Source organism: Haliotis rubra, unplaced genomic scaffold (assembly GCF_003918875.1).
Source record: "Haliotis rubra isolate DU_JTF1 unplaced genomic scaffold, ASM391887v1 Scf415, whole genome shotgun sequence".
Taxonomy (NCBI): Eukaryota; Metazoa; Mollusca; class Gastropoda; order Lepetellida; family Haliotidae; genus Haliotis; species Haliotis rubra.
In genome coordinates, this window is record NW_025767097.1 from 34,749 (window position 1) to 62,716 (window position 27,968).

At 40.5% G+C, this 27,968-nt stretch overlaps 1 protein-coding gene across 1 annotated transcript; it reads right to left on the reverse strand.

Annotated features, from left to right (window-relative positions):
• Window positions 1-382: 382 nt before the first annotated feature.
• LOC124288343 (FMRF-amide neuropeptides-like) lies at window positions 383-27,610 on the reverse strand. The gene is made up of 3 exons (XM_046724861.1): window positions 27,515-27,610; window positions 16,641-16,803; window positions 383-1,541 (listed from the first exon to the last, which is right to left on the reverse strand). Exons 2-3 carry the CDS (start codon window positions 16,762-16,764, stop codon window positions 676-678), a joined length of 990 nt encoding a protein of 329 aa, XP_046580817.1. The 5' UTR covers window positions 16,765-16,803; window positions 27,515-27,610; the 3' UTR covers window positions 383-675.
• Window positions 27,611-27,968: the final 358 nt, after the last annotated feature.

Sequence of the window (27,968 nt, forward strand, 5' to 3'; positions counted from 1 at the left end):
AGCGTATCCAGTTAGCTAAAGGGACATAATCCTTCGCAGAGAAGAGACCGGCAGCGTGTCTGGAAACAAGTGGAGTTTGAAATAATATGATTTTTAAGTCTCTTTTAGAAACATTATCACAATATCACTATTGGATTCTAGAAATGGGCTTCACACATTGTGCCCATGTAGTGATTCAAACCTGGACCTACAGCGTGACACGGGATCACCTTATCCACTAGGCTACCTCACCACCCAGTCATAACTGTCATATAGACATGAGCGTGACACTTCAACATGACGTCACTGCCATGTTATAACGTTAAAGCAATTACCCATGTTCTTTGTCTTCAAATCTAAACGAACCGACCTTTACAAATTTGAAAAGAAAATGAAGATGATCCATGTTTGGATGGAATTTATTTACAGTTTCATTGTAAATACTTCAACAATCAATCAATGTATGTACGTAAACAAAGGTGAACACCCAACATGGCAGCTGGCCACAGTAACCTGCAAGGACATGTCAAGCAGTTTCAGAATGATAGACTCACGTTCTTTAATGGTGGTGGGTGTGAAACAGCGAACAGTCCATACCCCTCACTCTCGCCCCAAACAATTTCTGTATAAAGAGACATATTGCCCAAAATATGATATACTATGTTTAAAGAATCATAGTCTTTCTGATGACACAACCTAACTCTCGGCAGTTTCGGCTTTCTCTGTACTGCCTTCACCAGAATCTCGCTTTCCGAACCTCATAAACCTCTTGCCAAACCTCATGAACCTCTTGTCTTGTCCGTCACGGCCAAATCTCATGAAACGTTTGCCGAATCGCATAAATCTCTTCTCATCTTCTCCACTCTTTCCGAATCTCATGAATCGTTTCTCGTCTTCGCCGTCACGACCAAATCTCATGAAACGCTTGTCTGCTTCGATCCCTTCATCTTCATCTTCAATTTCTTCACCATCTTCCCCAGCCCTGCCAAATCTCATGAACCTCTTCTCCTCTTCGCCGCTCTTTCCGAATCTCATGAACCGTTTTTCGTCTTCTCCATCACGTCCAAACCTCATAAACCTCTTCTCTTCTTCCCCAGCCCGGCCGAACCTCATAAATCTCTTCTCTGCGTCTCCCGACTTGCCGAACCTCATAAACCTCTTTTCTTCTTCTCCCGACTTGCCGAACCTCATAAACCTCTTTTCATCTTCTCCAGATCTCCCGAACCGCATGAAGCGCTTGTCTTCACTGGTCAGCTCATCGGCGTCTCTTTTCTCAATGTCCTTGTTTCCCACCTCCACAGCCTTGGTCTCGACCGGGGCAGTAGCAACGGATCGCCTGCGTCTATTGTTTGGTGAATCGTCCAATGAATATGCGAGTAAGGAAGCACGTATGACGTCATCAAGATCTGAATCAGAACGCCCGAATCTCAAAAATCTTTTCTCCATATCGTCCCCATCCTTTCCTATTCTGTAGAATTGTCTGCCAAACCTCAGGAAGCTGTCCCCTGCCAATGTACGACCGAAACGAAGGAACCGTTTTTCTTCATTTTGAGGGGGGCCACCTGTAATTTAGAAGGAAAACTGGTTTATGGTTTGAACGTACATCAATGTGAGAAGACAAGGACGAAAAGTGGACGTAGATTACAAAACATGACACCACAAAACACACGAAACATGATCAGTGGAAGAGTTTCACCACAACATCAGAGCTCAAGCGTCAGCGTATATCGGGAGACAATGCGGTTTAGATTTGAAAGGGAAAGTTTCCAAGTGTTTTAGAGACAGGATAGTAACAAGATCGTTCACTACTTACCTAATATTGAATGGACTTGACTTCAGTCGACATCAGTCTTCGTACAAATATAACACGTACTTTCTACAAAAGTTGAAAATCTATTACAGCTTATAAAATCGCGATTGGTCGAAACGCACAGTGTCCCGATATACTAATGTCGTTGCTGTCTGATTCTGGGATTGCAAACATGGATATATTGGACATACATTTCAGACATTAGACGGACTATTTAACAGAAAAGCGTGAACTAGTGGCATTGGTAAACAAAACGATGCTGATGCCACATAAATATTATTCCTCATTTTCTAAGGAAAAAATCAATATATAGTGCTAAGATACCTATTACACAAAACAGATATTTGGCAAAAGACCAATAATAACGTTTATAGCAGTAACATCCCAGCATATCTATATAATAATAATAGTCATTTTCTGCATGAGTGGTCATTGTATCAATCACTTAAGTATCGTGTTGTCAGATTAATTGCAAGGCGCCGAGGTGTGGTTGTGATAAAGCTGCAGAAACACCTAGTTCACTACCTGAAACACTGAACATAGGTCATTCACCAGGTACCAGAAACTTTCTTAACAAATTGTGAAGAATCGAACCCGGTTCGTGGCATGTGGTGAGCGAACGCTGTAACCACTAGGCTACCCCCTCGGTCCCGCCGTAAACGAAACCACTGCGTGAGTCATATCACATGTGGGAGGGGATGCAGGTTGTAGACGGTTAGTTGAACCAAGAAGTAGAGCCAGGATAGCCTTGGTAATACCAAACCTTGTGTTATATTTGCAGTCAGTGGAAGGCAAAATGCACATCAAAGACTTGATAATATGTTTGAGTGAGTTAAGTTTACGCCGCTTATAGCAATATACCAGCAATATCACGGCGTGGGACACCAGAAATGGGCTTAATACATTGTACCCATGTGGGGAATCGAACTCGGGTCTTCGGTGTGACGAGCGAACGCTTTAACCACTAGGCTACCCCACCGCCCCACATTATGTTTGACAGTAATCATGTTTGTGATGAAAATGATACACACTGAAGTGTTTTTGACACACAATGAAACACAATGACACACAATGTGCACGTTTCTTACACACGTGTTTAACATTCGACCATTAATCGGTTTTAACAGAAGAACACTTATGTGAAATATGTTTTAACGCGCATCACCCTTGTTTATCATTATTAAAGCATAAACTATACCCATTGTGTCTTGGGTTTATGTTCCGGTAAGATAAGAAAGATACGAGCATTAAGATTGCATTCATCTCTTTAAAATCACTTGGATGTGTTCAGAGAGTTCAGTAAATGCTATGCAGTATCGGGTAGAACATTATATAACATGGTATAGTGAGGACATTATCTGTCCGATATGTGTTGTGAAAATCAGCTTTTCTGTGAAACCATCGTTGTTTCAACATGCTCCAATTCCTCCCGCGAGAAGGAACGAGATATGACAGGCACATTAATCTGAGTGATCATTTTACAAGCTGAAGACTTTCAACAGCGAGTAATTAAATTCCCCGAGAGGAAGCATACGATGTTATTTTACGGAACTCTCATATGGAGGACGATGTCATTGGATGGGAATTATTGCCGGTAGATTCCTGCCGTGGCCACACTTAGAGGGAGCGAACAACTTGCCCAAACCCTTTTAACCTTAAATGTAGTTAGGCCATTAACATCTTCTACCGTCCATGTAAGTCGGTGTCTTAGGACCTTAAGGGCTCTTTTGAAAGTGAACGCCCCTTTCGACACATGCATATTATGTGCTAATTGGGTATCAACTTATCAAGGCCGCAATGTTCTGAAGACAATGGGCTGATGTCAAGCACGTTTGCGAGGATACAGGGATAGAGAATCGTCGTGATGTGTAATACTCTTTCATAGACAGCTAAGTAGGATTGTGTTGCGCTTTCCGTTTAGCGTGTCTCTGAATGGTTGGAACCATGCCCCGAGCGAGACCCAATGGTTTGTTATCGGACGAATGTATGAGATTTCTTGCCACTCAAGGGGTCTATTGTGTTTGTTCTTCGGGAATTTAATGACAGTGGTTGTGAATGTCTTGTTCATTCTTTCAACGGTAGCATGTACTGTTGGAATTGTTTAGATTCTTAAATCTCGAGAGATCAGATTCCTCCGAACAAGATGGGGTGTTTACAGTAACGCAATACCCTATTGAGAATATGTTTGGGGGAATGGCTTTTATTTATTCTCTTTCCAATGCAATGGTTTTCGTTCTGTTTCTCTGCTACCGTTTTAGCTTTATACTGAGGCTACCTCTCATGAACATCCGTGCAAGAAGAACTGACTTCCCGGTCATGGCTCTGAAACATGTAGAACTCTGTTCACTATAATATTTCCATGATCAAACTGTCCAGTGTTGAGGTATCAGCATATGAGACATGCTTAGCTCTAAAAGTGTTGGTTAGGATTTCCTAGACTTGTATATTCCCGTACTTTTTAGATAAACAGTTGACTCGCCTTTGAGTGTGTTTGTGACGTGCGACGCCGACGGGCAGGATAAGCTTTCCTTGACGTGAACACCAGGTGTTATCACAGTCTGATAGCGTTTCATAAACACGTGCTTATGATATCGTCGGAATCGTGTAGTTTCTTCTGATTATGGAAAAGTTTGTTTCTCCGTATTTTGATACTAAACGTAACAAAACATGTGAAAATGTACACAGTCCGAAATCTAGAAATGAGTTGTACTTCATAAAAACCGCCCACCTCTCCTCCCTGGTCTCAGGCTAATCCGACCAACATATAATTGATTTGTTTTGGCCATCTGTAGAATTGCCAACGGTACTGCTTAAACAGACACGGGAAGAAAGGTTATCTGTTGATCCCCTTATACGGTACATACAATTACTCTCGTGGCGTTCATTGGCGCTGGCAGTTCATGTCTAGGCATTTACCAGTGCATCAGAGAATTAACACATGAAAAGACGAACATTTCTTTGTACTTTTGTCAGCCTTTTTATACAAGGTATCTTTTAGCACTTTGTTCAGAAGGTGTTTCGCGATGAGCTAAGATATCAATTGTATGCGGGGAAAAGAGATAAGGGAATATAAAGACAACAGTCATGCATACAATTCTCTCGACGGGCCAATGGTCACTTTGACATCCAGTTTATGCTGTCGGCGATTAAATAAGCCTTGCTTAAGACACCAGAGCTTAAACTTCTTTCATAACGTCATATTTGCATGACGCAAGTGTCTACTGTTCAAATCCCGAGGTCATCCGTGATGGGAGATTATTCTATTCCTTACTTCTACAAAATCATGATCTGATATCAAGTTACAAATATTTATTTTACGTTTGATGCTCACGCAGAGAATATACACGAAAGAGATACTTTAAGCAGAGGTTAATAGCCAATCGTATAAAACATATTTTCACAAGTTTCTCATCCGACCCCTATTCAGCGACCGTCAATAAACAATCTGCCAGTTCAATGAAAAATACACAAAAACGGACTAGCATGATTTGGCCTGTCTGGTTTCCACACCAATCTGGGGATTTGCTTCTGAAGACATTTAAACTGCCCCATATGAGAAGGATTACTACAAAGTTTGAAATGAACATCATCTTGCTGATTGCTATCGATTTCTGTATGGAAAAGCGGATTGGGGAATACAGCAAAGATCGGACACATTGATAAAATTGAGTGTCACTGAGAGGGAAAAACTGAAATATCATTGACCCTTTCACGTTATCCGCTTATGTTTGGGAAATTGACAACGATGAGAGGGACGACGTGTGATTGACAGGCAACATACTTCCTGAGTTACAGATATGGGCCTTAATTCCATCATAGCGAACCGTTTTCAAAGCCACTGGCAATATTTGTCTTTGCAATGCTGGGATAAAATGTCATCCGCTGATACTCTATTAAACAAAAATCTTTCTGTTATTGAGTGAGTTAGTTGAGATTAATTTAACGGTTTTTATAACGGCTTGTGAGCTAGTTGGTTAAACAATCCAGCATGATGCAAGGCGTAGATAGTTATCACTTTGACGGCACGGGGACATTTTACTTTAACTGATACGAACTTTACAAAGAAAAAAGAACATTTCTTCCACACAGGTACAATGTGCATTAATTAAACTTCAAGAGTTTAAATGCGACACATGTTAAACTTGTCTTTTAGAAATAAAATACTTCAGGTAAGGAGACACACTGCCCCGCTGTTGCCATTGCATCTTTTGCAACATTTGTGCTACTTTTGACAACATTTTCCCAGTAAAGTACAGATTCTAGTACCATTTTGGGTTGGGGTCCCAAACGGGATTGGAACCAAAACCATGGGAGTGAGGCACCAAATCGCCGGCACACAAAGTCAGCGGTCTAATCTACTCAGTGCTGGCGATCAGGTGCCTCACTCCCAAGGTTTTGGTTCCAATCCCGGATGGGACTCAACCCAAAATAGTACTAGAATATGTACTTTACTGGGAAGGTGTAATTCCAAATATAGCCTATATGTTACATTTGACCACTTTCTAAAGAACATCGTGTATTCACTGATATTTTGTAGAATTCCAATCAATTACTTTCATAACAACGTCTACTTTCATGTATTCATCTGGTGCCTGGGGAGGAAGTAGCATTACACCGGCAGTATAAGTGATAAAGATATTGTTATCACTAAAAGATTGATGACTTCTTTTGTCAAATGCCAAACTCAAACCTCACATGTTGTTCACGTAGATATCCACAGTGCACTAGCAAGCTAACTATGTAGAATGCACTACAATAGGAACAGTTGAAGCTGAGAAGATGTACGTTCTTGCCGTAGACACCAATCTGCTGACATTGTGTATGCTAGTCAACGTGCTTGACAAACTTCGTTTTATACAATGAGGAAGCACATTGTCGAGACGGGTGTATTTTGATGGGGATGAAGATGACGATACTGATGTTTAAAGACCAAAGTGGCATCTACATCACCTCTGCTTGCGATCACTTGTCTGTCATCGGAAACAATATGGGTTTTGTATGAACATCCTCAGTATGTCTGCGTGTCACTTCATTAACTAAGGTTAGTACTAAAAGACAGTGTAGCATTATTGGAAGATAGAAAAGATAAACAACCAGCAGAGGCGTAGGGGAGGACCTCCTGAGACCTATCTCCTGGAACTGTTTATTTGGCATTAGAGGACGCAACGTGCCCTGCAAGTGAATGTACAAATTCACTTCTGTTTTAACACCACGCTGAATATTGATACGGCCCTCTATGTTGGCATCAAATGAGCTTTTGGTTCAAATTTAGCTTCCTTCGTAATTTCTGTCACTTTTTTATTTAACATTAGTATTTGCATTTTTGTTTTACCATGACAGCAACTTATTCGTGTGTATTCGTTTGTATTGCCTTCAATTGTTCACCATTTCTTCAAGAACACTTAACACGGAACTAAACGCTGCTTGGTCGCCATTAAAACCCGGTGTCGGCGTATCTGTGCGTTTAAATTGAGCCGCAGGTCAGGGGACAAGGATATGATACTGACCGCCATCTCCCCAGTAAAAGGCAAGTGACTTCCTCAGCTGTATAGGAATCAATTACCACAACAGACAGGCCAACCTTGCTGATATACACTTTCGTACATTTCGTTCAAATACTCCACGTCTTAAGCTGGTTTGCGCTACGATATATCCGCTGATGGCGATCCCTGTTAACTTGTGGTCTCAACGGATCTTAAGAACAGATCTTGAACCTGGTTAGAAATCAGGTGTAGTTTTTAATGCTTGGCTTTTAAGTTTGTGTTTATTTCTAATTCTTTTTATGAACCATGAAATTAGCCTCGGATACCGTTACCTTGAAATGAATTATCGCCTTATCGCCCCTTCTTTTTATGGGAAGGCATAGTGCAATGAGGAAATTAGTTTCACCTCTACCTTCTTGGATTCTCGTTAGAGATGAAAAAGATCATTTTAAAAATGTTTTAACGTCTCACAGGACAAGACATCTACATAGGATCTAATGTAAGTTGCAAAACAAAGGACATGGATGTTTCTTCGTGTAGAACACCCGGTGTCACTATATTGAGTTACAAGTGTCTCTAGAGGCGAGGCTTCCGTGGTATGTCGCTTCTAGTCACAGAACAATCATACGACTAAATACCCTTGAGGTATCGATTTTATGACTCACAAGGTAAAGTAAAGCCTTCAGAAAGTTTTATGGTAGACATGATAAAAACATTTCCAAAATTGACAAAATGCCTGATGCAATTCCCTATTTAGACGAATTATGCCCCCGTGTTTTTAGGTGAACAACTGACATGTCTGTATCTCTGTGTGATGGATGGCATGGGTGAGGCAGGGTGAGCTCATCGTTTCCAGAACAACTAGCGCCATAAGTAATTTGTAGCGATTCATAAATACATGTTTATTATGTAGTATTACTATGCTGCTTTTAGCAGAGAGTATTATTTGCTATTGAAAAGGTTTTGTAGTATTTCTTTCTAGAAACGTTGCTTAATCGCTGAGTGATATAAGCGTCCATCTGGGAATAGCTGAAGGCCATACAATGGCAGAGGACTTTACTTCGGTGAAACCACGGGATTGTCCTAAAGGGTCATAATCGATGAACCGAGGATTCGAACACACAGTTATCGGATCCTTTTGGTAGTAAGGTGGTCATAATTAGTATTTGCCATCTTGACATGGAATTATATCATCCCAAGGCAATGGTCTTCACCTTTGTTTTGTTTCACCCAAGCCCCACTGTACCCAGGTACTACTGGAGTAATGGCGTGGATGTCAGGAACAGAGCCCAACAAGTGGTGATGTTAAACAAACAGACACTCCCTTTAGAATAAATCTACAGAATTGATCTGGTAACCGGATTCAGCATCAGAAAGTCGCTATTGACAAGTCAACACAAGACAATGCCAATCGAGATGCCAATTTGTGATTTGAATGTGAACAAATCAATTCTCCAGTTGGCTTGTCATTCACATCGGCTCCCATGACACTACCGAAGGTCCCTATGGCTTGAGATCATGAACTCGCAAGTTGGTATTATTTAGACGTAACCGGGAATTTCGACCAATAATTGCATCAAAATCAATCAGTTGGAGATTCACCTTACCGGGTCTATAGTTATCATTAAACGGGAGCAAGTATTGTTTTCTGCTGCCTTTGTGGTGAAAATGGGTTCGTTTAGCTTTAAATTTGTTTGGTCGATAGTTGGGGGCAACGACAATGGGTCTCACACTATGATGAGTACTTGACGGTATGACCAGTGAATGATTTAACTGTAGGTAGATTTTTATAAGCACACACAATGATATGTAGAGCATTATCAAGACAGAGGCCTTAAAGTGACATATCTCTTCTGATATAGCATATACAGCATTGGCTGATTTCAAAACGCCTCAACTATGCCCATTGTTAGAAAAATGGGTACCCGGTGGTATAAGTCATGTGACCATTAACCTTCTAGAGCCTCACAAGCAACGCCCGGTTACCCGGGGTAATAATAATCAGATTGTGCCCACTGAGCATGCTTATGTATGGAAATAACGCCTTAGAAATACACTACTATTATGATCATTATTATCAAAGCTGTTGATTATTCGTTATCCCAGTTATATCATGTAAGCATTTTCACCTGAGTGCCACGTTAAAGAAGGGCAGTCGTCCTGGGAACACTAATCCTCGTGTTGTATAGGTCGCGGGTTCGATCCCCGACCGCGTCATACCAAAATACGTTAAAATATGGTACTTGTTGGTCCCTGCCTGGCGCTCGGCATTAATGGGTACAACAAGGACTGGTCGGCTCGGAGTCAGTATAATGTGTCTGAGTGGGGTATTCATGCTTCACTGCGGCATTGTATCTCAGTGGGCTAGCACTATAAAACCAGCTTCAGTCTGGGCTAGTACAAGCAGCCGCACATACACATACACACGCATGCACGTCATCATATGAGCGAAATATTCTCAAGCACGACGTTAAACCCAATTTCACCTCACCTCACCTCACCTCACCTCACCTCACCTCGTGTTGTATATTGGATAGTATGAAAGTACTGGTATTGGATATCGTCGGATATATAATATTTATTTCCCGTTACTGTTTGCAATATATTTGTTCTCTTAAAGGGCGAAGTGAATTGTTATTTAATTACTTTACTTTTCGTGTCAAGAGTTGCCCAAATAGGAAGGTGGTAATCCAGGGAATATGTCATTATACACCAGTAGCACAGGTGCTTGCTGGGTTTGTCTCGTTAGAAGTACATGTAGACCCAGTGTATTTTCAACAACATAGATAGCAGAGGAATTATAAAATTAATTATAAACTATATATCGACGAACCATTTCACTAATCTCCTTCCCAAACAATGTATGTGTGAACGCCAAGGTCAGATAAACAAGTTAAGGACGATAAAATGCCCCTGTCTCTCTTTTGTGAAAAAGAAAATCGAAAGCTTCCAAAGCACCTCTCCTTTTCTTGCGAACCAACGCGTGTGTATTCCCGAATACAGAAGGTTGTGGCGAAATACATTCAATCATACATGGCGGAAAGGAAATCTGATAATGAGGATGAAGACCTGTGTCAAAATGAGAGTACATATTTGCGATGTGTCAGAACGACTAGCTGACAATATTTGAACTTTGATCTCATATTGTACCCCCTACTTAACCTCTAGATCTGTCAACGGAAGTTTAAATGTCGCAAAACTCGAAATATTGAATTCTCCGCAAAAAATATGATGATAAACTGTCTGTGGGAATTGAATTGGTTTCAGTGTTGACCTCAAAGGTCTGTTTGTGAAAAAAATCCGATATTGACTGACAACCGTTCTATCTACAACGTCTTGGAGAACAGTAACTGAATTGTTAACATTCAATGTTGAAGACTCAGGAGATTTCTTTGAAATGCTGATGTTTGCCAAATTGGATTTATGACTCTCATTTGTCGACTCTCAGTGACACTCTCTGTTAATTGATGTAATTTTTTGCTTATTTCAAAACATATCGTTTTACAAGCACACATGACCCCTGCTTCAAACAGATACCGTGTGGTTATAAAACTGTATGTCTTCGTTGAATGACTTGCACTGGATGACTTTTTTTGCCAAGGATTACACACAATAATTTCCTGTTGTCAGTGACGCCCACGGGGCTTCCTGTAGCGCGTCAACTACGATGTATGTATATACAAGAACACGCAGTTAGGGCTACGGGGGCTTTAAGAACTATTTGATCTTGCTCCTCGAGACGGGAGAGATGAACCCGAGAAATCGTTGATATCTGACACTAAAGCGTTGATGCGTTGAAAGAAGCCCTCAATGTTGCCTCACTCTTTACCCGCACGTCCTTCACAGATTATGGTTACCACGTCTCCCGACCTAAAAGTTTAGCATTGTATCTGCATTATAGACTGACTCGGGTCTTCAGGAGTGTGATTACAAATCCTGAAACGTGATCAGCTGTGACCTTCAGTAGACGGCGTTTTTATCGTCATGAACTGGATGTCATTGCGCCAACATAGATTCTTTAAGAATCACAAAGGAAATAAGTCAAGATATGCTTGTGAAAAACTTCGTGTCGATACTGTAATGATATTAGTATATTTAAAAGTGTTTGCGTGTCCAAAGGTTGCTTCAGTAAAATCATCTGATGAATGGATTTCGTCATGTTCGCTATTTTCACATGTGCTGAGAACATTTTGACAGGACCTCTTTTACCAACTGAAATAAAGGCAGTTAAACGCTACCCACCACCAAATCACGCATTACTTAATCTATCAGTTTTATTGAGAACTGTATAAACTAATTATTTAGCTTTACCGGTTCAAATCCCTTGACAGTGATTGGAATTGAATAGACAGGGTTTAAAACTACTTATAGACAACAGTAAGTGTCTTACTAATTACAATTTTGATACTACGTATTATTTTTACCATGGAAGACTTATAGAACCAGAGATTTCGGGAAAACATTTGGTACCAAACGTTTGCAGATGTCGCTTTTTGTGTGTGTTATTAATTTTGTTGGTTTTCATGTAGTTACTCCGAAATGCTGCCAAATGTGTGGAGGTTATGTATGGTGTAGCAGGGTGGTCAGCATACTTGTAGAGCCTAAGGATGACATGATGACCGTTATAATAAGTCAGGACCAAGATAATAACCACACCGACCATATCGCGACGGACCAAAATATACATTTGTCAACTTTCCAAGTGTTGTATATAGTTTGACACAGACACATAACGACCAGTAGATTATGATACCAAAAGCAATCCTCAACATGTGATAAGGTTATTTGAAAGGAGGGCTTTAAATTCTCGGAAGGTTGGAAGTTATTGGGCACTGCGCACAAGTTTGAAGTGGGTTCATTGCACTTCATGTTCATGTTTGGAAAGTTGGAATTTTCGTGCAGTATGGTGTACGCATGCGCCGTATATAGCAGCCTCAGTGTAGTCTGTCCTAATACGTGGTGGTTTATGGTAGCTATCAGTTGGCTTACCGACTTTTTACTCTTGAAAACCGTTGATGAAAAATGAAAGCAGACGCTCCACTATTTTCTTGTCTTTTTTGTCATAACATACATGAAAGTTATGTTGAATGAGAAAAGAAAAGGAAATTTCTTTATACTTTTTACATTTTTTTGAACAATGACAGAAAAGAAAATGATTTTAAAGCAACATATTTCATGTGAGTATTCTCAAAGAATTCAACATGTACTTCTTGTCTTAGGGGCGGCGTGGTAGTATGGTAGTTATATCATTTTTCGTTACGATTGAGCCCCGGGTTCGATTCCGCCCATGGGTCCGATATGTGAAGCCCATTTTCCTAAAGCTATACTAACTCACTTTTTAGTCAGGCAGAGGGGCACTATGATTTCTTATTCAGTCGCATGCTTATCAAGAACGACAGTAAATGTCAAAAAAGCTTCACACAGGAATCTTGTTCTCTACCCAGATTTCTGGTATTCAGTTTCAGTGAATCCTTAAACACCCCTACCATCAATGGTAGGTGTACTTTGACTTTTCAGTTCCAGCGTGTAAGTCCCATTACGTTCCTTACGCCCATCAAGCTATTGTGCCCTTATGAATCTCAGGACATCGTATCGATCTGCCCACGTTTGTGTTGTAAAGCTGACGTTTATTGGGTGTTGGGGGATTCCTGTAGAATATCACATGTAACCAACCCTTGAACTAATGCTGGAAAGACGAAGCCTGTCTCGTAATTGCAAAGGGATCTTGTTCTGAATAACTACAAAAGTAATTGTCTCACGAATTCTCCTCACTTGTGTCTTGATCTATGACGAAAGCACCGAAACTTAATATGTTACATTTTGTTTTTCTTGACCACAGTTTCTCTGCGTCTCTTCAGCTGTGTAAATTACAGCTGTAGAAATACATCAGAAACTGAGTTGTCAGGCTCATAATGGAATTAAGAGGAACGTAAACGATGGTTTCATTGAAAATGTGTTTTGTATGAATTGTATGTCTGGGACCTGGTACTTTGTGCTCTATGTCCGTGCCAGTGTTGGTACAAGATGTACTGATTCCTGCTCATTCGTCCCAGACATAGCACGAACGACTGCATTAGTGACTCACTCTTACTGAATACTGTCAATTCCATACTGATTAATAATGATTAAAAATTGAGTGTTAATTATGGTTCCTGATAATTTCACCTTATAGTAAGTAAAACCTACCGCAAGCCAGTGCAACGGGTTGAGGGCATTGTTTGATACACAGATCTGATGGGGATTTTGGCGTCCTCGCAGAGTGAGTGAGGGAGTGTAGGTTGATACTAAATTCGAATGCCAGATTAATATAGGAGAAGTGCCTAAAATGACGCAGGTCCTAGATGGTATCACTTTTATCAACCCCCTAAAACAACTAATGCGAATCTGTACTTTGTACCACCAGTCAAAGACTTCCACGTGTAAGGGACCCTCTGCACCGCAAACTGCGTCGACGTAGACGGCTTGACTACCCCTTCCTTTCCGACGTTTCTGACGACTTCAGAAAATACGTCCACTACACAGCTATTGACATGTAACGTAGAAATACAACGTAGTCGTTCATCGATGGTTCATAGAAGTATACTTTCCTAAAGCTGAATAGATACAGAAGATGCTGTATGCTTGTGGTGATGGAACTTGACAGCAGAGGTTTTCTACACCCTATATAGTCTAACCAAATACCAATATAGCTGCAGAACATCAACCTAGCATCGTGGGCCAAGCACTGTCTTTCGCCACTTACGAAAGCACATGCGAACATATTACTATATAAGAAATTGATAGCAAACCACATTGATTCAATTATGTTGGACTACAATCCTGAAAATAGCTGGTTCAAGGAGACCTCGGCATCAACACAAGCACCTCAAACACAGTTATACATTAACACTTCAACACGGAAACAAATTGATCCTGAATGGGAACTCCATCAAACAGACTGTGTTGTGAAATAATGATGGATGTCATTTCGCTCTTTCTACGTCCACAGATATTATCTTAACACGTCCGAAACAAAACCTACAAAACCAAGCTGACACTCCATATGCATTATACACGCTATAAAGACCGGAGACGCCTGGCTCTGAGAAAGGAACGCCTCTCATTATGCAAAATGCAATAATACATTAGCGTTTAGGATATGATTTTGATCAAACCGACACCGCTCGTGTGTTTATGACAGCTGAAGGAACCCCTGTCGATAAATATGTAAAACTGACCTTATTATGCAGTAATATGTACGGCGAGGTCTATATGCCTTGACATGGCCTGACAGGGTTACTTTGGAGTGAGTGGTGGGGTTGATTGTGTTAAACTGCTTCCTCTCCAACAGTGGTGAGGTCGTGTAGACCGGTTGCTAGAACGTTAGTGAGTTCGGTTCCATATACGGATAGGTTTCGTTAGGCTCAGTGATGTTTAGGTACAACTAATGTTTCGGAAATATTGATGTTCAGGCTCAGTGATGTTTAGGTACAACTAGTGTTTCGGTAATATTGATGTTCAGCAATACTAATATTGCACACAAACTGGCATTTCGGTAACACGATTATTCAGTAACGATGACATTGCAGGAACACTGATGTTTCAACAAAAAACACATACAGTTTGCGATTTCCTGTTTCCTGAGAGTTTGTTGGTGTTTTTGTGTTCTTGATTACAGCAGATTACGGTTGATTTAATTGTGCCCTGTTATTTAATCTTTTACAAGATAATTAAAAGAGAAGAGTGCTCCAAAAGAAGTTATCCAATTCCGATACCTTTCATTCGAAATAGATAAATAATAGAGCCAGGTTGGATCCAATTTCGCAGTATCGGAGACAAATTAGTATGTTTTCACAGGCATCAGGTGAGAATGAGGTTTACAGGTATAGAATGCCCATCTTAACGTATTAGTCCAACTGAACTCCGAAATTCTACACCCATCAGTAGAACCGCTGTAGATATTCACCGCATTACAGCATTAAAATGAAGCCAAAGCCAACTCCCAAAGCATGCCCACTGTGGACCTAGTGAAAACATCGAAGTAGTGAATGAGTGAGTTTTAGCGCCGTTTTGAACACTATTTCAGATATACAACGGCGCGTCAACTGGAGGCGGTGGTCTTGGACGAACACCTCTTTCATAGAGTCGATGTCTTACAAACAGACACGTAACGATCGTAGGTTTATGGCACGTCCAGAGGACACGAATCTGAACAACTTACTGTACGCAGCACGTTCATCTAATGGAAAACAGGTGCATAGAGGTAGACTGTGCAATAATGGTATTCTTTCTAGATGTACAAGTTGAAGCACTTGAATAAGTGCGGCAAGGTTAACGGCGTAGAAACAGTAGTGAGTGAGTGAGTTTAGTTTTACGTCGCACTCAGCAACATCCCAGCTATATGGCGGCGGTCTGTACATAATCGAGTCTGGACCAGACAATCAAGTGATCAACATCATGTGCATCGATCTACGCAATTGGAACCGACGACACGTGTCAAGCACGTCAGCGAGCCTGACCACCCAATCCCGTTAGTCGCCTTTTACGACAAGCATGGGTTACTGAACATCAATTCTAACACGGATCTTCACGTTAGGAACAGTAGTTCAATGGTTAATGTTTGCTAATCAGGGAGGGAGTATCGGAAACATCTGAACTAAACCCTTTTGGTGAAAACCTTAAACCATGGAAATTTACCAAGGATGGTGATCGTGGCAAGTATTGGATCCGAACCCTTGATCAACGAATCCTGTGTGGTGTGGACAAGGGGTACAGCTCCTCAAGGGACAACCTGTCTGTTTGTGCCTGTGCGTGTGTGTGTGTCTCTGAATGTGTGTGAGTCAGTCTTTGTATTTGTCTATTTCACAGAACATCACCAAATGTTATTATTCGAGGTGGCATTAATATATGTCATTGTATCCTCATTCTGTTTAAGATTTCCTTGTTTAACAAAGAACCATAATTAGCTCCTAAATTGACAGGGTTTGTCTTCCTCAACACTTTAAGATCTCAGTATTCTCTCATTTGCAATTTCATCTTTTCGTCAGGACCAACGTCCATATCGCTTGTTACCTATAAATATCTGAACATATGACCTAAGTTATGCATTAAGCATTTATTTTATAACCCAAAGTAACGGTAATGTCAGCCGCAGGTGTGGGGACGTACTAATGGAGAGCATTTAACATACATCCACTAGTTTGTCCCTGTTCGTATTTGGCACTGCCGAACATCGACTGAGTCTAAGTGGTTCCCAGATTAATGACCTTATCATTTACTCCGGGAGATTTAATTGCCCTATCAGTTTGTCAACACAGCCACTTTTTCTCAATACGAATTGATGTTCCGAATTTTAGACTTCTTTTAAATGTGAGAAGCTGGATTCTTACCACTCAGGATTGCACAGATTCTGGAGTTGACGGGTTTGTTGCAGAAGTCGCTGAAGCCGTTGATGCAGCTGATCCACTTGATGAGCACAACCGCCAACAGGGCTACTGATGTCCAGGGCCGCATAACTTGGCCTTCTGCTAGACCACGGAACAGGGGACCCTTCTGCAACACAAGGGTACGTCTGTCAAGTCAACAATGAGAAACTTCAATAAAACAGACCTCCTGTACATATACAACGTCAGAGGAAACACAAGCATCGTGGTCTTTATTAACACAAGCAAATCCGTTAAGTAACCCTCTGGTAGGCAGCAACCGATGACAATTTTCAAGTTTGTTTGGTTTTACGCCGCTTTTAGCAATATTCCAGCAATATTGCCGGGGACACCAGAAATGGGCTTCACACATTGTAGCCATGTGGGGAATTGAACTCGGGTCGTCGGCGTGACGAACGAACGCTTTAACCATTAGGCTACCCCACCGCTCCCTCAAGTTGAGGAGCAGCAAGTAAGGGGCCAGTCCGGAAGCATGAACGTTATGGGGACCCGAGTTACAATAGGTCACCAACACTCTATTGCTTGCTGACAGAGAGACGACTAAGTGACATCGGAATGTCGGAATCTGTGGCTGGTTTAACTGTGATTCACAGCGCTATTGTTCATGCTCTCACTCACTGGTTTAGAGATAAGTATAGACCACCGTGGTATAACATTAGAAGTATCAGGATATGGAAACACTCTGGTAAAGCAGGGTCTGCTCATTACAGGAGAGAAGCCTTCACGAACATATAGACTATAGCACACAACTTTTAAGTGCACACATTCACCGGAGTGACAGACAGTTCGCATGCTGTATAGTACCCCTTGTGGTGTACACTTGCTGGTTAAATAAAGTTTCAGTAATACAATCAATTACTCGATGAAGAAACTACATGCTGAAAAAACGTTTCCGAACAAGGATTCCACGGAGATTATATTAACATACAAAGCAAAAGAATCCTAATTTAGATTTCAAGCCTCCCCGTGATGCTTCCGACCTCAGAAGTATATTTGAAAATAAGCAGCCCGTATATTATAAAAATCATCCTTAATTAACTCTCTTGATGTATGGGGTTCGTTAAGATTGTCTTCGTGCGATCAATGGTTGGTGTAAACAATTTCATACGAACGTTCATTATGAACTCAAGGCTGAACATCTTCAGCCAATTTACAGGAACTCTGGGGACAGTGGCAGGTACTCTACGCCATTAATCATCAACCCTGCTTGCCACGAGCAGCGGCAATACAGGGCGCCTTTGTTTCTCCGCAAAGTAAACAGCGGGTCGTATTCCAACCAGACATTCAAAATCAGCTCACTTCCTATATTTGTTCTTTCACGTTCACGGTTATTTTAATTACTATTGCCTGGAGATTAAAATTCGGTTAATTAAAATCGTCATTACTATTCACGGCAGTATATTACTGGGATTATCAAAATATTGTTAACCTGATCAATGTCCTAAGTGACCAATTCGAACTATTCTGTAACGCTTTGTCAACGATACCATGATATATTGACTACACATGCAGTAATTAACACAAGGCATGTTGCGATGTTGTGTTGTTGACTGTTTCAAATGGTTTCAGTTACTGTCAAAAAGATAAAATAGAAAGGTCTTACAATTGTTAATTGTTTTGGATTCCACGAAATGGAAGGATCGAAACGAGTCCAAAGAAAGGTATTGAAACATGGATTACGTCCTTAAAAGAAAGTCTAGGAAATTGAAACCCTGTTGATTTAGATTGATTCGATTGTTTTTCCTTTGCCATGATCCCAACAAAGAACCTTTTCGGAAACTCTTTAAAAACCAAAAGATCTATTTATGATAAGGTGATCAGGCGTTTTTCTTTAATTCATTCTAAACAAGCTCTCCAAATCTTTTCGTCAGAAATATAAGTCGTTTTAGATTGTGTACTGATAAATTAGACTGAATGCAGAACATTGACTGGCCCATGTTTTTACAACACGGTGAAAGTGCCCTTCTGATGCGCTTAACATGCTTGTTGCATTGTGTTTTGCTTTTAACCCCACCATTAGCACTCAGATCAGCGTTCATGCAATGCCCTGGCATTATCGGTTTCAAGAAACGTGATGTATTGGTATAATGAAACAATACCACGAAAAATATATTTAACGAAGAAATAGCTATATCGATTTCTTTTAGGTAATGGAGTGACGGAGATGTTCGCGAACACTTCAACGTGATTGGTTGTGCAAGGTCCTATTTGTTTTCCCATGTAAACTTCATATTTGGTATGGTTGTGTCTATACTGAATAAAACTCTGAAAAAATCTAAGTTGGTGCTGCACGTCTATCTCTGTGCACAAGCTCATAAAATTAGTATGAAATGAAGTATTTCCTATGTTTATGTAATCTTAGAGACTTGTTTTCAACACCAGAATTGTTAAAATATATTTCTACATCAAACATAGCCTCTTCATTAGCCTAAATTAACAAACAACTTATGACAAGATTTCCAGAAGACACTAGAATTACCTTTTTGCACTTACAAAGACTACAATTTTATAACTACTATAAATACTACACTTCATTGCCGTAGAAGCAGTGCCCGCTTCCCAGGAGAACGATTCTCATTATTCACAATATATTTGCTCTAAATAGGTTCTCAGCGTATCTAAAAAATAGATATGACAAATGAACATGACACCAGACTCGAGGTTACTTGGACTATTGGAGGAATTGTCTCCCAAAGGAATTGACTTTCATCAATCAAATATGTCTAAAACAAATATGATACATTCATACAATATTCTATTCAATCTGTCCAAAGCTTTATTGGAACACCTGGCATCACCACGTTTTGATAGAGGTTCATTCACTCTCACAAAGTCAGTACATTCTTCTGATATAGATTTCGTTTTCTTTCCATTTGGTTTCTAACAGGTGCCAAGCAGCAACAGAAGCGAATACGTCAAGCGACTCTCAACGATCAGCAAACATATTCTGTACTTTATTTGTTTACAGTGACAAACACGTCGCTGCCAGTCAGAAGGGAATCGTCTGTTAAAGTCAAATATATATACAGATTGGTTCACGGAACATCCTTGAAGCACAGTGATAGAGCCCAAGGGACTGCGATGTCCGTATCCCCATAAAGAGTAATCTATTAGACAAGTAAGGAGTGAAATGGCCATGAGATGCTATATCCCGGAGTTCGGAGGGTCAGGGGAGTAATAGTTCTCCTTGTTTCATGCATCCTTGTGTGAGAAGCGACGGCGGGATACAGCACTGCCGTTATTCACGTAGAGGCACGCTCTGGACAATTATAACATATGGGAGGGATTCTCAATGATCTCTTCTTTAGTTATTTCAAGATTCGATGACTTACGTTTGTCAAAACAGCAAATTTGTGAATAAATATTACATTCTTTTCTTGGAGCAGAGGTTCGTTCGTGATTTTGTCTCACCAAATGGTAAACGTCTGAGTCCTTCAGTTTGGCTTCCTTCAATAATGCTGCACCGTTTATTGGAGAAGAGATATCCTCTACATGATGAGTCCTGGTTGCCTCGTTAAAATGGTAAACATTAAAGTACTGTACTTTCTGGCCTGTATGCTGGTGTTAAAGCTACTAACTCTCTGTGTGTGTGCCACTTTTATTGTGTTTGAATTGTGCTTCTTTTCGTGCGGATATAAAAATCTTAACGACATCGTTATGGACTCAGTTGTTCGTATAATCCCAAATATCAAAATATGGAACTTTCAATGACATAAACAAATCAAACGGTCTAACTGGTTTAAACCCAACTTGATATAATCCCAGCAAGGTTTGCTGATAGTTGTTCAAGGAATAACAGCGACCACTTTCAGTTTATATTGAACAAGTTGCACATTCAGATACAGAAGCGAGAGGATTCTCTCATTTTGAGGATTAATCGATAGAAGCCAGTTTGTAACGTAATTATTGAAGACATTTCAATTCGTATCTCAATAGCACATGTTATTAGCAAAACCCTTCTTCCTGTTAATGTCAAATGGACAACGGGAGGCCACAAAGAGAGGTGGATGTAACCATAAGCTGTGCGCTATGTGCAGCCTGTTGTCTCGGGCACGTATTATTAATGTAACGGTTGACATTTAGATACGGTGAATAGATCACGGGTGTGTATCTCACACATAGCCTGCATGGTACCACCCTGTTTGAAAGTTTTACAGGATCATACCGGAGATTACTGCAGCGTTATTATGCAGCGTAATTAATGTTTGTGTGCGTGTGTGCCTGCGTGCGAGTGTGTGTGTTGTGTGCGTGTGTGTGTCACTGTCTGTGTGGGTGGGTGTCTGGTGCGTGTGCGTGTGCGCGCGTGTATGCGTGTCTGTCTGTGTGTCTGGTGTGTGTGTGTGTCTGTGTGGTGGGTGTGTCGTGTGGGGGTGGGGGTGGGGGTGGTCTGTGTGGGGGTGCTAAGGTTTTATGGTGCTAACCCACGGCGGTATTATTCTAAACATTTCTTTACCAAGGATACACCTCTCTGACATAGAACACCTCCCACTCTCCGGGATGACGTCACTTCCGCAGTAAAGCAGTAAACGAATACCTTCATTGCATTTGAAAAACCTTTCCTACTGTAAAGGTCCATGTATCGCAATGAACGAGAAACCTGTTTTTCAGTGAATTAACAGCATTAATTCTGCAAAACATTATTTTCTAGTGAGTACTGAAGTGTAAATAATTGTAACTGTAGTTTTCTGAGGAGGTGTAAAGAAAGTATCTATTCTTGTTTTATGCGCATTTGATCATGTGCATGTTAATTGTAAAAGATGTTTCTGTTTTTCATTCAAACCGGGATGAAAGCTAGACCATTGATCGCGCTGCTACCTGACACCTACACGTTAGAAACGACCCACCGTAGACCATTGTTGTTCCTTAACTACCCTCGGGTCCAGCTAAACCATTCGGGCTTAGCATGTGATATGATTTTTACCATGACTCTTTTTCTGCCACACGGGAACTCACATGCTTGGTACATTTCAATATTAGACGAATAAGCGCGTAGGAAAATATCTCCCCGGAACATAACAAAGTTATTTTGAATTTTTTTACCCTACACAGCTCAAGAATCTACCAAAATGGTCAGGCCACTGGGTTAGCATAGTTTCTGATGTGTAGATTTTATAACTTTTTGTTCATTAAATCAATCTCTATCATCGAATAGCCTTAGGGGAGATCCAGAGACGCTGCTGGTTTCTGGAAATAAGGACATATTCCTCTAACAGACTCTTAATCTGATTCCAACCTTACCAAAACTCTATTAGGTTGGCAAAAACCTGGCAAGAAAGTGACATTGATGCCGATGCCGAAGGTAGAATGGTGAAGATTAGAAGGTAAGTTTGGTAAACACAGCTAATACACTAATGCTACTACACAGATGCGATTAGGCATTGCATTACACAGTCTGACCCATGCGTCTGCCTACGCTGCCAGATTGTGTTCCAGGGAGATCCGCCTCAAGCGACAGGACGAAATAGCAACATTGTTGAGTTTTGACTTAGAGACAATCTGCCTTGTGTTTTTGTTCACATATTTGACACACTTTTGTGAATACCATTAGTTGTGTTTCGCTAGACCTTCGGCGTTTCCTGTCCACAAATCAAAGTCTGGCACTGAATAGTCTTTGTGGGAGTAGAGTCATGACTCGTAATTCTTCGGGTATCAAAGAATCATTGGGGCTAAAGAGGCCCTTGGGATGGTTCCAAGCCTAGATTCGCCCTGATTCTGTACCTTGTTTTGTCAGTCACAGAAGGGACAAAACCATGATTCTACATGCGGAGGAAACCTCTGCTAACTGCAGAGTCTATTGTACAATTCTGACTATATCATGAGTATATGTCTGTTTGTTTGTGGGGGCGGTGGGGTAGCCCAGTGGTTAAAGCGTTGGCTCGTTACGCCGAAGACCCGGGTTCGAATCCCCACATGGGTACAATGAGTGAAGCCCATTTCTGGTGTCCCCCGCCGTGATATTGCTGGAACATTGCTAAAAGCGGCGTAAAACTAAACTCAGTCAGTCAGTCAGTCAGTTTGTGTAACGGTGCATTCAGCAATATTACAGCTGCATAACGGTGGTCTGTAAACAAATGAGTCTGGACCAGACAATCCAGTGATTGACATCATGAGGTAACAGGGCAGATGTTTATGAATCACTATCAAACAGTGATGATACCAGGTATATCCTCCCCAACCCGTGGCACTTGTCATAAACAGGCAGTCAGTAGTTCACATGGAAAAACTGGGAGCCTATGGTTCAAGTTAAAATAGGGAATTTTGGCGGTGTCTGAATTGCTTTTGGCGGTCTCACTTGTCGCCTTAAGTCAGGTGGGTAAATCAGTGGAAGGGAATTGTCTATTTGCTGGTTACTAGATGATATCATATCAGCTAAAGTTAAACTTCTTGCCAGAATTACATAGTTTTGATTTTGCCACCCCGAGCAGAATTTCCGATTTACACTCATTCAGAACAAATCCGCAAGAAATGGAACACAGTTTGTGCCCAAGGGGAGGCCTGTTTCTTTATTTACAGACTTTATGGATAGCAACTTCTTATTTTTTGGTGAATGCGAAGTTTCGATATAGATTTTTGTACCGCTGTCAAGCTTGACATGAAGTCAAAATTATACTTCCCATCTTCTAAAATGCCACTCAAAGGCGTTGTCTGTTTCTTGTCTAAATGTTTTACCGAAATGTTTTACATGTTCAGCAAAGTGGTAACCGTCTAGGAACTGCATCGCATTGGCTTACCTCCCTTACCTAAATGAAACACGATTTATGCGATGTAAAACCAAACTTACTCACTGGGTCTGCTCCTTATATTTATTTGTTCTTAAACATGTACTTACATCACTGACGCGTTTGTGAACATTATTGTTCCTTATTATAACTACACAAGGAATGTCCACTGCCGTACGAAAGCTAAAACAAGTAACAATGTTTTCTTTCATTGGAAACAAAATGATGTGTCTTCTTCAAGGTAGGACTCCTTAAGGGTTAACTGAATTCTTGATTATTTTAACGCGCCCCCGATGCTTTGATATAGGTTCGTGCCATATGTTGCTTCAAGACACTGTCCTGGAACAGGTTCTAAAAATATTATATAGGCGTATGAACTTTACAGTATTTCATTTTCTGGACACCCGTGAAGGTCCGGGTTAGAATTGATCTTCAGTAACCCATGCTTGTCGTAAGAGGCGACGAACGTAATCGGGTGGTCAGGCTCGCTGGCTTGGTTGACACATCGGTTCCCAATTGCGCAGATCGATGCTCATGCTGTTGGTCACTTGATTGTCTGGTCCAGACTCCATTATTTACAGGCCATCATATAGCTGGAATATTGCTGAGTGCGGCGTAAAACTAAACTCACTCACTTATTTTCTTGAAGGTTTGCTTAAAAGAGAAAGGAAGAAACGTGTCCGTCCGATGGTACAATTTACGTCTTTCCGGCGGACTGGTCAGGCAACTTTGTCTATGGACATTTCGTAAATGGCAGGTGCTACCTGTAATGCTTACCTCTTTGTGAACACCTGGTGTTACAACATGCTATAAGTGATCCATTCATATAATTCTCACCGCTTTTCCTTTAATAGAATATTTCAGCGGATAGCCGAGGCTGGTTATCGTCCTGACTTTTTATAACTTGATATATAACTATTTATAGCCAAGGCATAATTTTGTCATATCCTTGTTGCTTTTCATATCATTTCATTGTGAACAGTCAAAATTAATTCAAAAGAAGGCCCTGATCGCATTGTGTAAAACACTGTTGGCTTCAGAAAGCCGTCACCCTAACATATATTTGGGCCACCGGTCCCTGTAATGTCGCTGGAAGTAGGTTTGACTGAGTCTAGGGCGCAAGACGGTTTATAATGCTATAACGGTAATTAACATGACAGTAATGGCGGTGTGAGTTGGGAAGATGAGGATGGTGATGATGCTCATCTGGTTACGGAAGGATGAGATGCATTTATTGGAACAGCGCTAGACAAGCCAGATGCTCGACTAGAGTAGTCGCTATATTCTCAGTAAAAACCCTACACCTACTGGAGTCCTTGTTAACAATTCATAGACTTCCTTGTAAACAGAAGACGTCTCAGCCAGAGAAAACCACAGTCTCGATTATCATCTGGAAAAGGTTCAATGGCGGGGACAAGTATATGAATGGATCTCTGAAAATCACTAATGACACTAGGTGTTCGCGAAATTGGTAAAATATTCTGAGGCTGATATCATAAAATATGTAGTCACATATTCTATGAAGAGCGAAAACGCAGTCTCACATGTTTTATACTGACAAGATGTATTTATATTTTAATGAATGTTTAGTATTTGCTCAAGTGCTCACTTAGGTCATGAAAAGTATGGTGATATATAATTAGTTGCTAGTCGGATAGATTATCAATACATTTTATCTTGTAAATTAATATCAGTATTTGAACGTCTTCGTTATCTCGAGGGTAATTTTCCTGATCTTGATTACCTTCGACGAATGGGGACATTTTTCTATCAATGTATATTCAGTCCACACCTACCGTTCCAACAGTATTTACTCTTTGGTATAGAAACTTTATACAATATTCTGAACAAATATTGTTCAACTGTGATTGTAGTTTTAAGAAGGTAGTTTAATTACAAACATGGTTGTAAACTGGTACTATTTACTTACAAAAGTTTCGATTATGTTACATATAAAGCTTGGGGATTGATCTGTTACACACACTATAACCGTTCTTCCATCGTGCCTGCGACAGCGCGTGGAAGTACGAGATTCTGGTATATAGAGTGAGTGAGTGTAACACTGCTTTGAACAGTTTGTGGGAGAAAGGCCAGAGGAAATTCAGGCGCCAGGTGTTATGACGCTCCACAAACCGAGAAGGTTTGCCGTTTGGCAACGACCAACCGAGAAACATACTTCGAACCTAGGATGACTTCTTAACGGACACAAGTCTGCACAGCGAATGGTGGTGCGTTCGACACCTGGGCCTCCGTACATTCTCATAAAGCTCTTGAATTAACATAAGCATAAATATTTCTCATCTGTGATGAAATAATGACTGGTGAAATTCCTTATTTGAAGTTGTACCATAAGTGTTTCCTTCAGTTGAACATTTGACTTTCCTTTGGCTGTGTTTGTGACGCGGTATTGATAAACAGATGCAATAGGTTTCTTAATGTGTAATCATTTGTTTATTGTTGTTATGTCTGTATGCCGCTTTGTTCCGAGTTGCTGCTATCTTAGACGTATTATCATTGTATGCATATTATTAATACGTCAGTGTAGCCTTGACAACAGGGCAATTTAGTGTATTTGATAGTGCATGTATAAATATTCTGTAAGTACCTATACTGCCTTTTGTTATAGAAATCATCGATAAAGGAGGCCAGGATCTACTTTATTTGAAGCCCAATTGGATTTGAGAAGTATATGTATGAACACGTACAATGTTGTTATTTTGACGTGATAAGTAACATAAGTTAACATTCTTTCATTATAGTTTATGAAGTAATCAGGAGAAGTTTTATTACATACATTACATGTTGTTCCAGATAATGTTGAAATGTATACTGAAAATATACCCAAGTTTTAATCAGCACAAGCGATAAATACTTTTAGTTTAAAAGAACAGGAATAAATTCAGAATCCCGACAAAGGCCTCCCTAATACAACCTGTCGCATCTTTAATTCAAGCATTGTTCAATTTTATTTTAAAATGCCAGATTTCCAGCGTCTTGTTACCAGACCACTGACTGAATATGCAGTGTGTGCAATAAAGGTTTTTTCAGACTTCCAGCTCGTTCTCGCCGCTTTACTTCATCGCTCTTCAAACTAATTCAACTATACCCCTGTGTCTACCGATTGTTTGATATAGAGCTCAGCGGCGTCAGAAAACCACCGCTGTCTCACCTCTCACGGGCTCACACAAACCGAGGAGGACAATTCGCGTGACGCTATTATCTATTTGCTGGAATCTGGTTAAAATGTTAAGAAGAACAGCCTGCAAGACGGCAGTCTTATCTCCACAGTGTAATTATCACATGATGCTAAATTACACATGTTCTGAAGGAATCAATGGTTGTGGATTAAAAGTGAGAGTTGATTCATGACCTGTGTGGCTGTGTAATTGATACCCGTCTTCCTTACATGATCGTCAGCTGCTTTAATGTTATATCCATGCTAACACGAGTCTTGGTCATGTCGATAGAGATTGTTTTACATGTTGAAATATTAGTCAAACTAAAGAGGGTCTATATTGGTCCCGAATAATAGCAATATATACATGAACTGAAGAAAACAAGTTTCAGAGAATTTACTTTCTGATAGAGTCGGAATCGTACAATCGGGCAAATGGATTTCTTCTGAATATGGAAAGTGTTTTGTCGCTTTTTCACACATTTGGGTTTAAAGGAAGATTTCGTTAATGTTTTGGGTTTGCTATTTTCTATTTGTGTCTTCATCAGCATTTTTAATTGTATTTATTGCTGTATGAAAGAATCCGTGTTGAATAATTTTACTCATAAATATGATACAGTTGAAACCTGATAAGTAAAATTTCAAGGGACTCGCCAAAATTGTTTACTTATAGTAGTTATGTAGTAATAATATAATATCTACAATTGGTATAGTATTAATCTCACGTTAAACCTTGTCTATATCATGACTGCGTGTAACGACATTTAAACCTACTGAACTAACTGCTGTTGACCACACGTCAAATCTTCGTAAAAACCTATTGATGAAGTCGGAACAGAAAGTATCACAAAGGGGAACGGATATAAACTTCTCTTCTCGTGTACATATATCCACACTTCTGCTGCAGAATAAAATAGTTCACTTACCTGTTTTCAATATCCTTGGTATGTAGTGGTCTAGCGTTTGTTCCTACGGCCGTTATACCCTGTGCGCTCGGAACTGTGGGTTAGTCAATGGAAGAAACTAGGTACGGTGCGTCTTTTATGCCACAAGTCACGTGACCCATGAGTGGATGTGGGCAAAGTTTAAACAATACTTTTGGACCTCCCACATATTCTATCAATATGCAAATGTGCACGCGCGGCAGTGTAGTCAGCCTTGTCCACAAGACCCTTCCAACAGCCGATGTTTAGCCAGCAAGTTGAAGTTTCTACCAATTATCGTCATGTTCTAAATGATCATTGATCGTGCTATTGCACGGACAAGCGGTGTATGAATTTTGACTGCGCCTTCGGTTCAATCAGCTGGGCACGCGAGCAGCAAAGATGGTCGCTTAATTTCATTGTAAGTGTATGGGCCTCGGCTGAGGCCAGGCAGGAT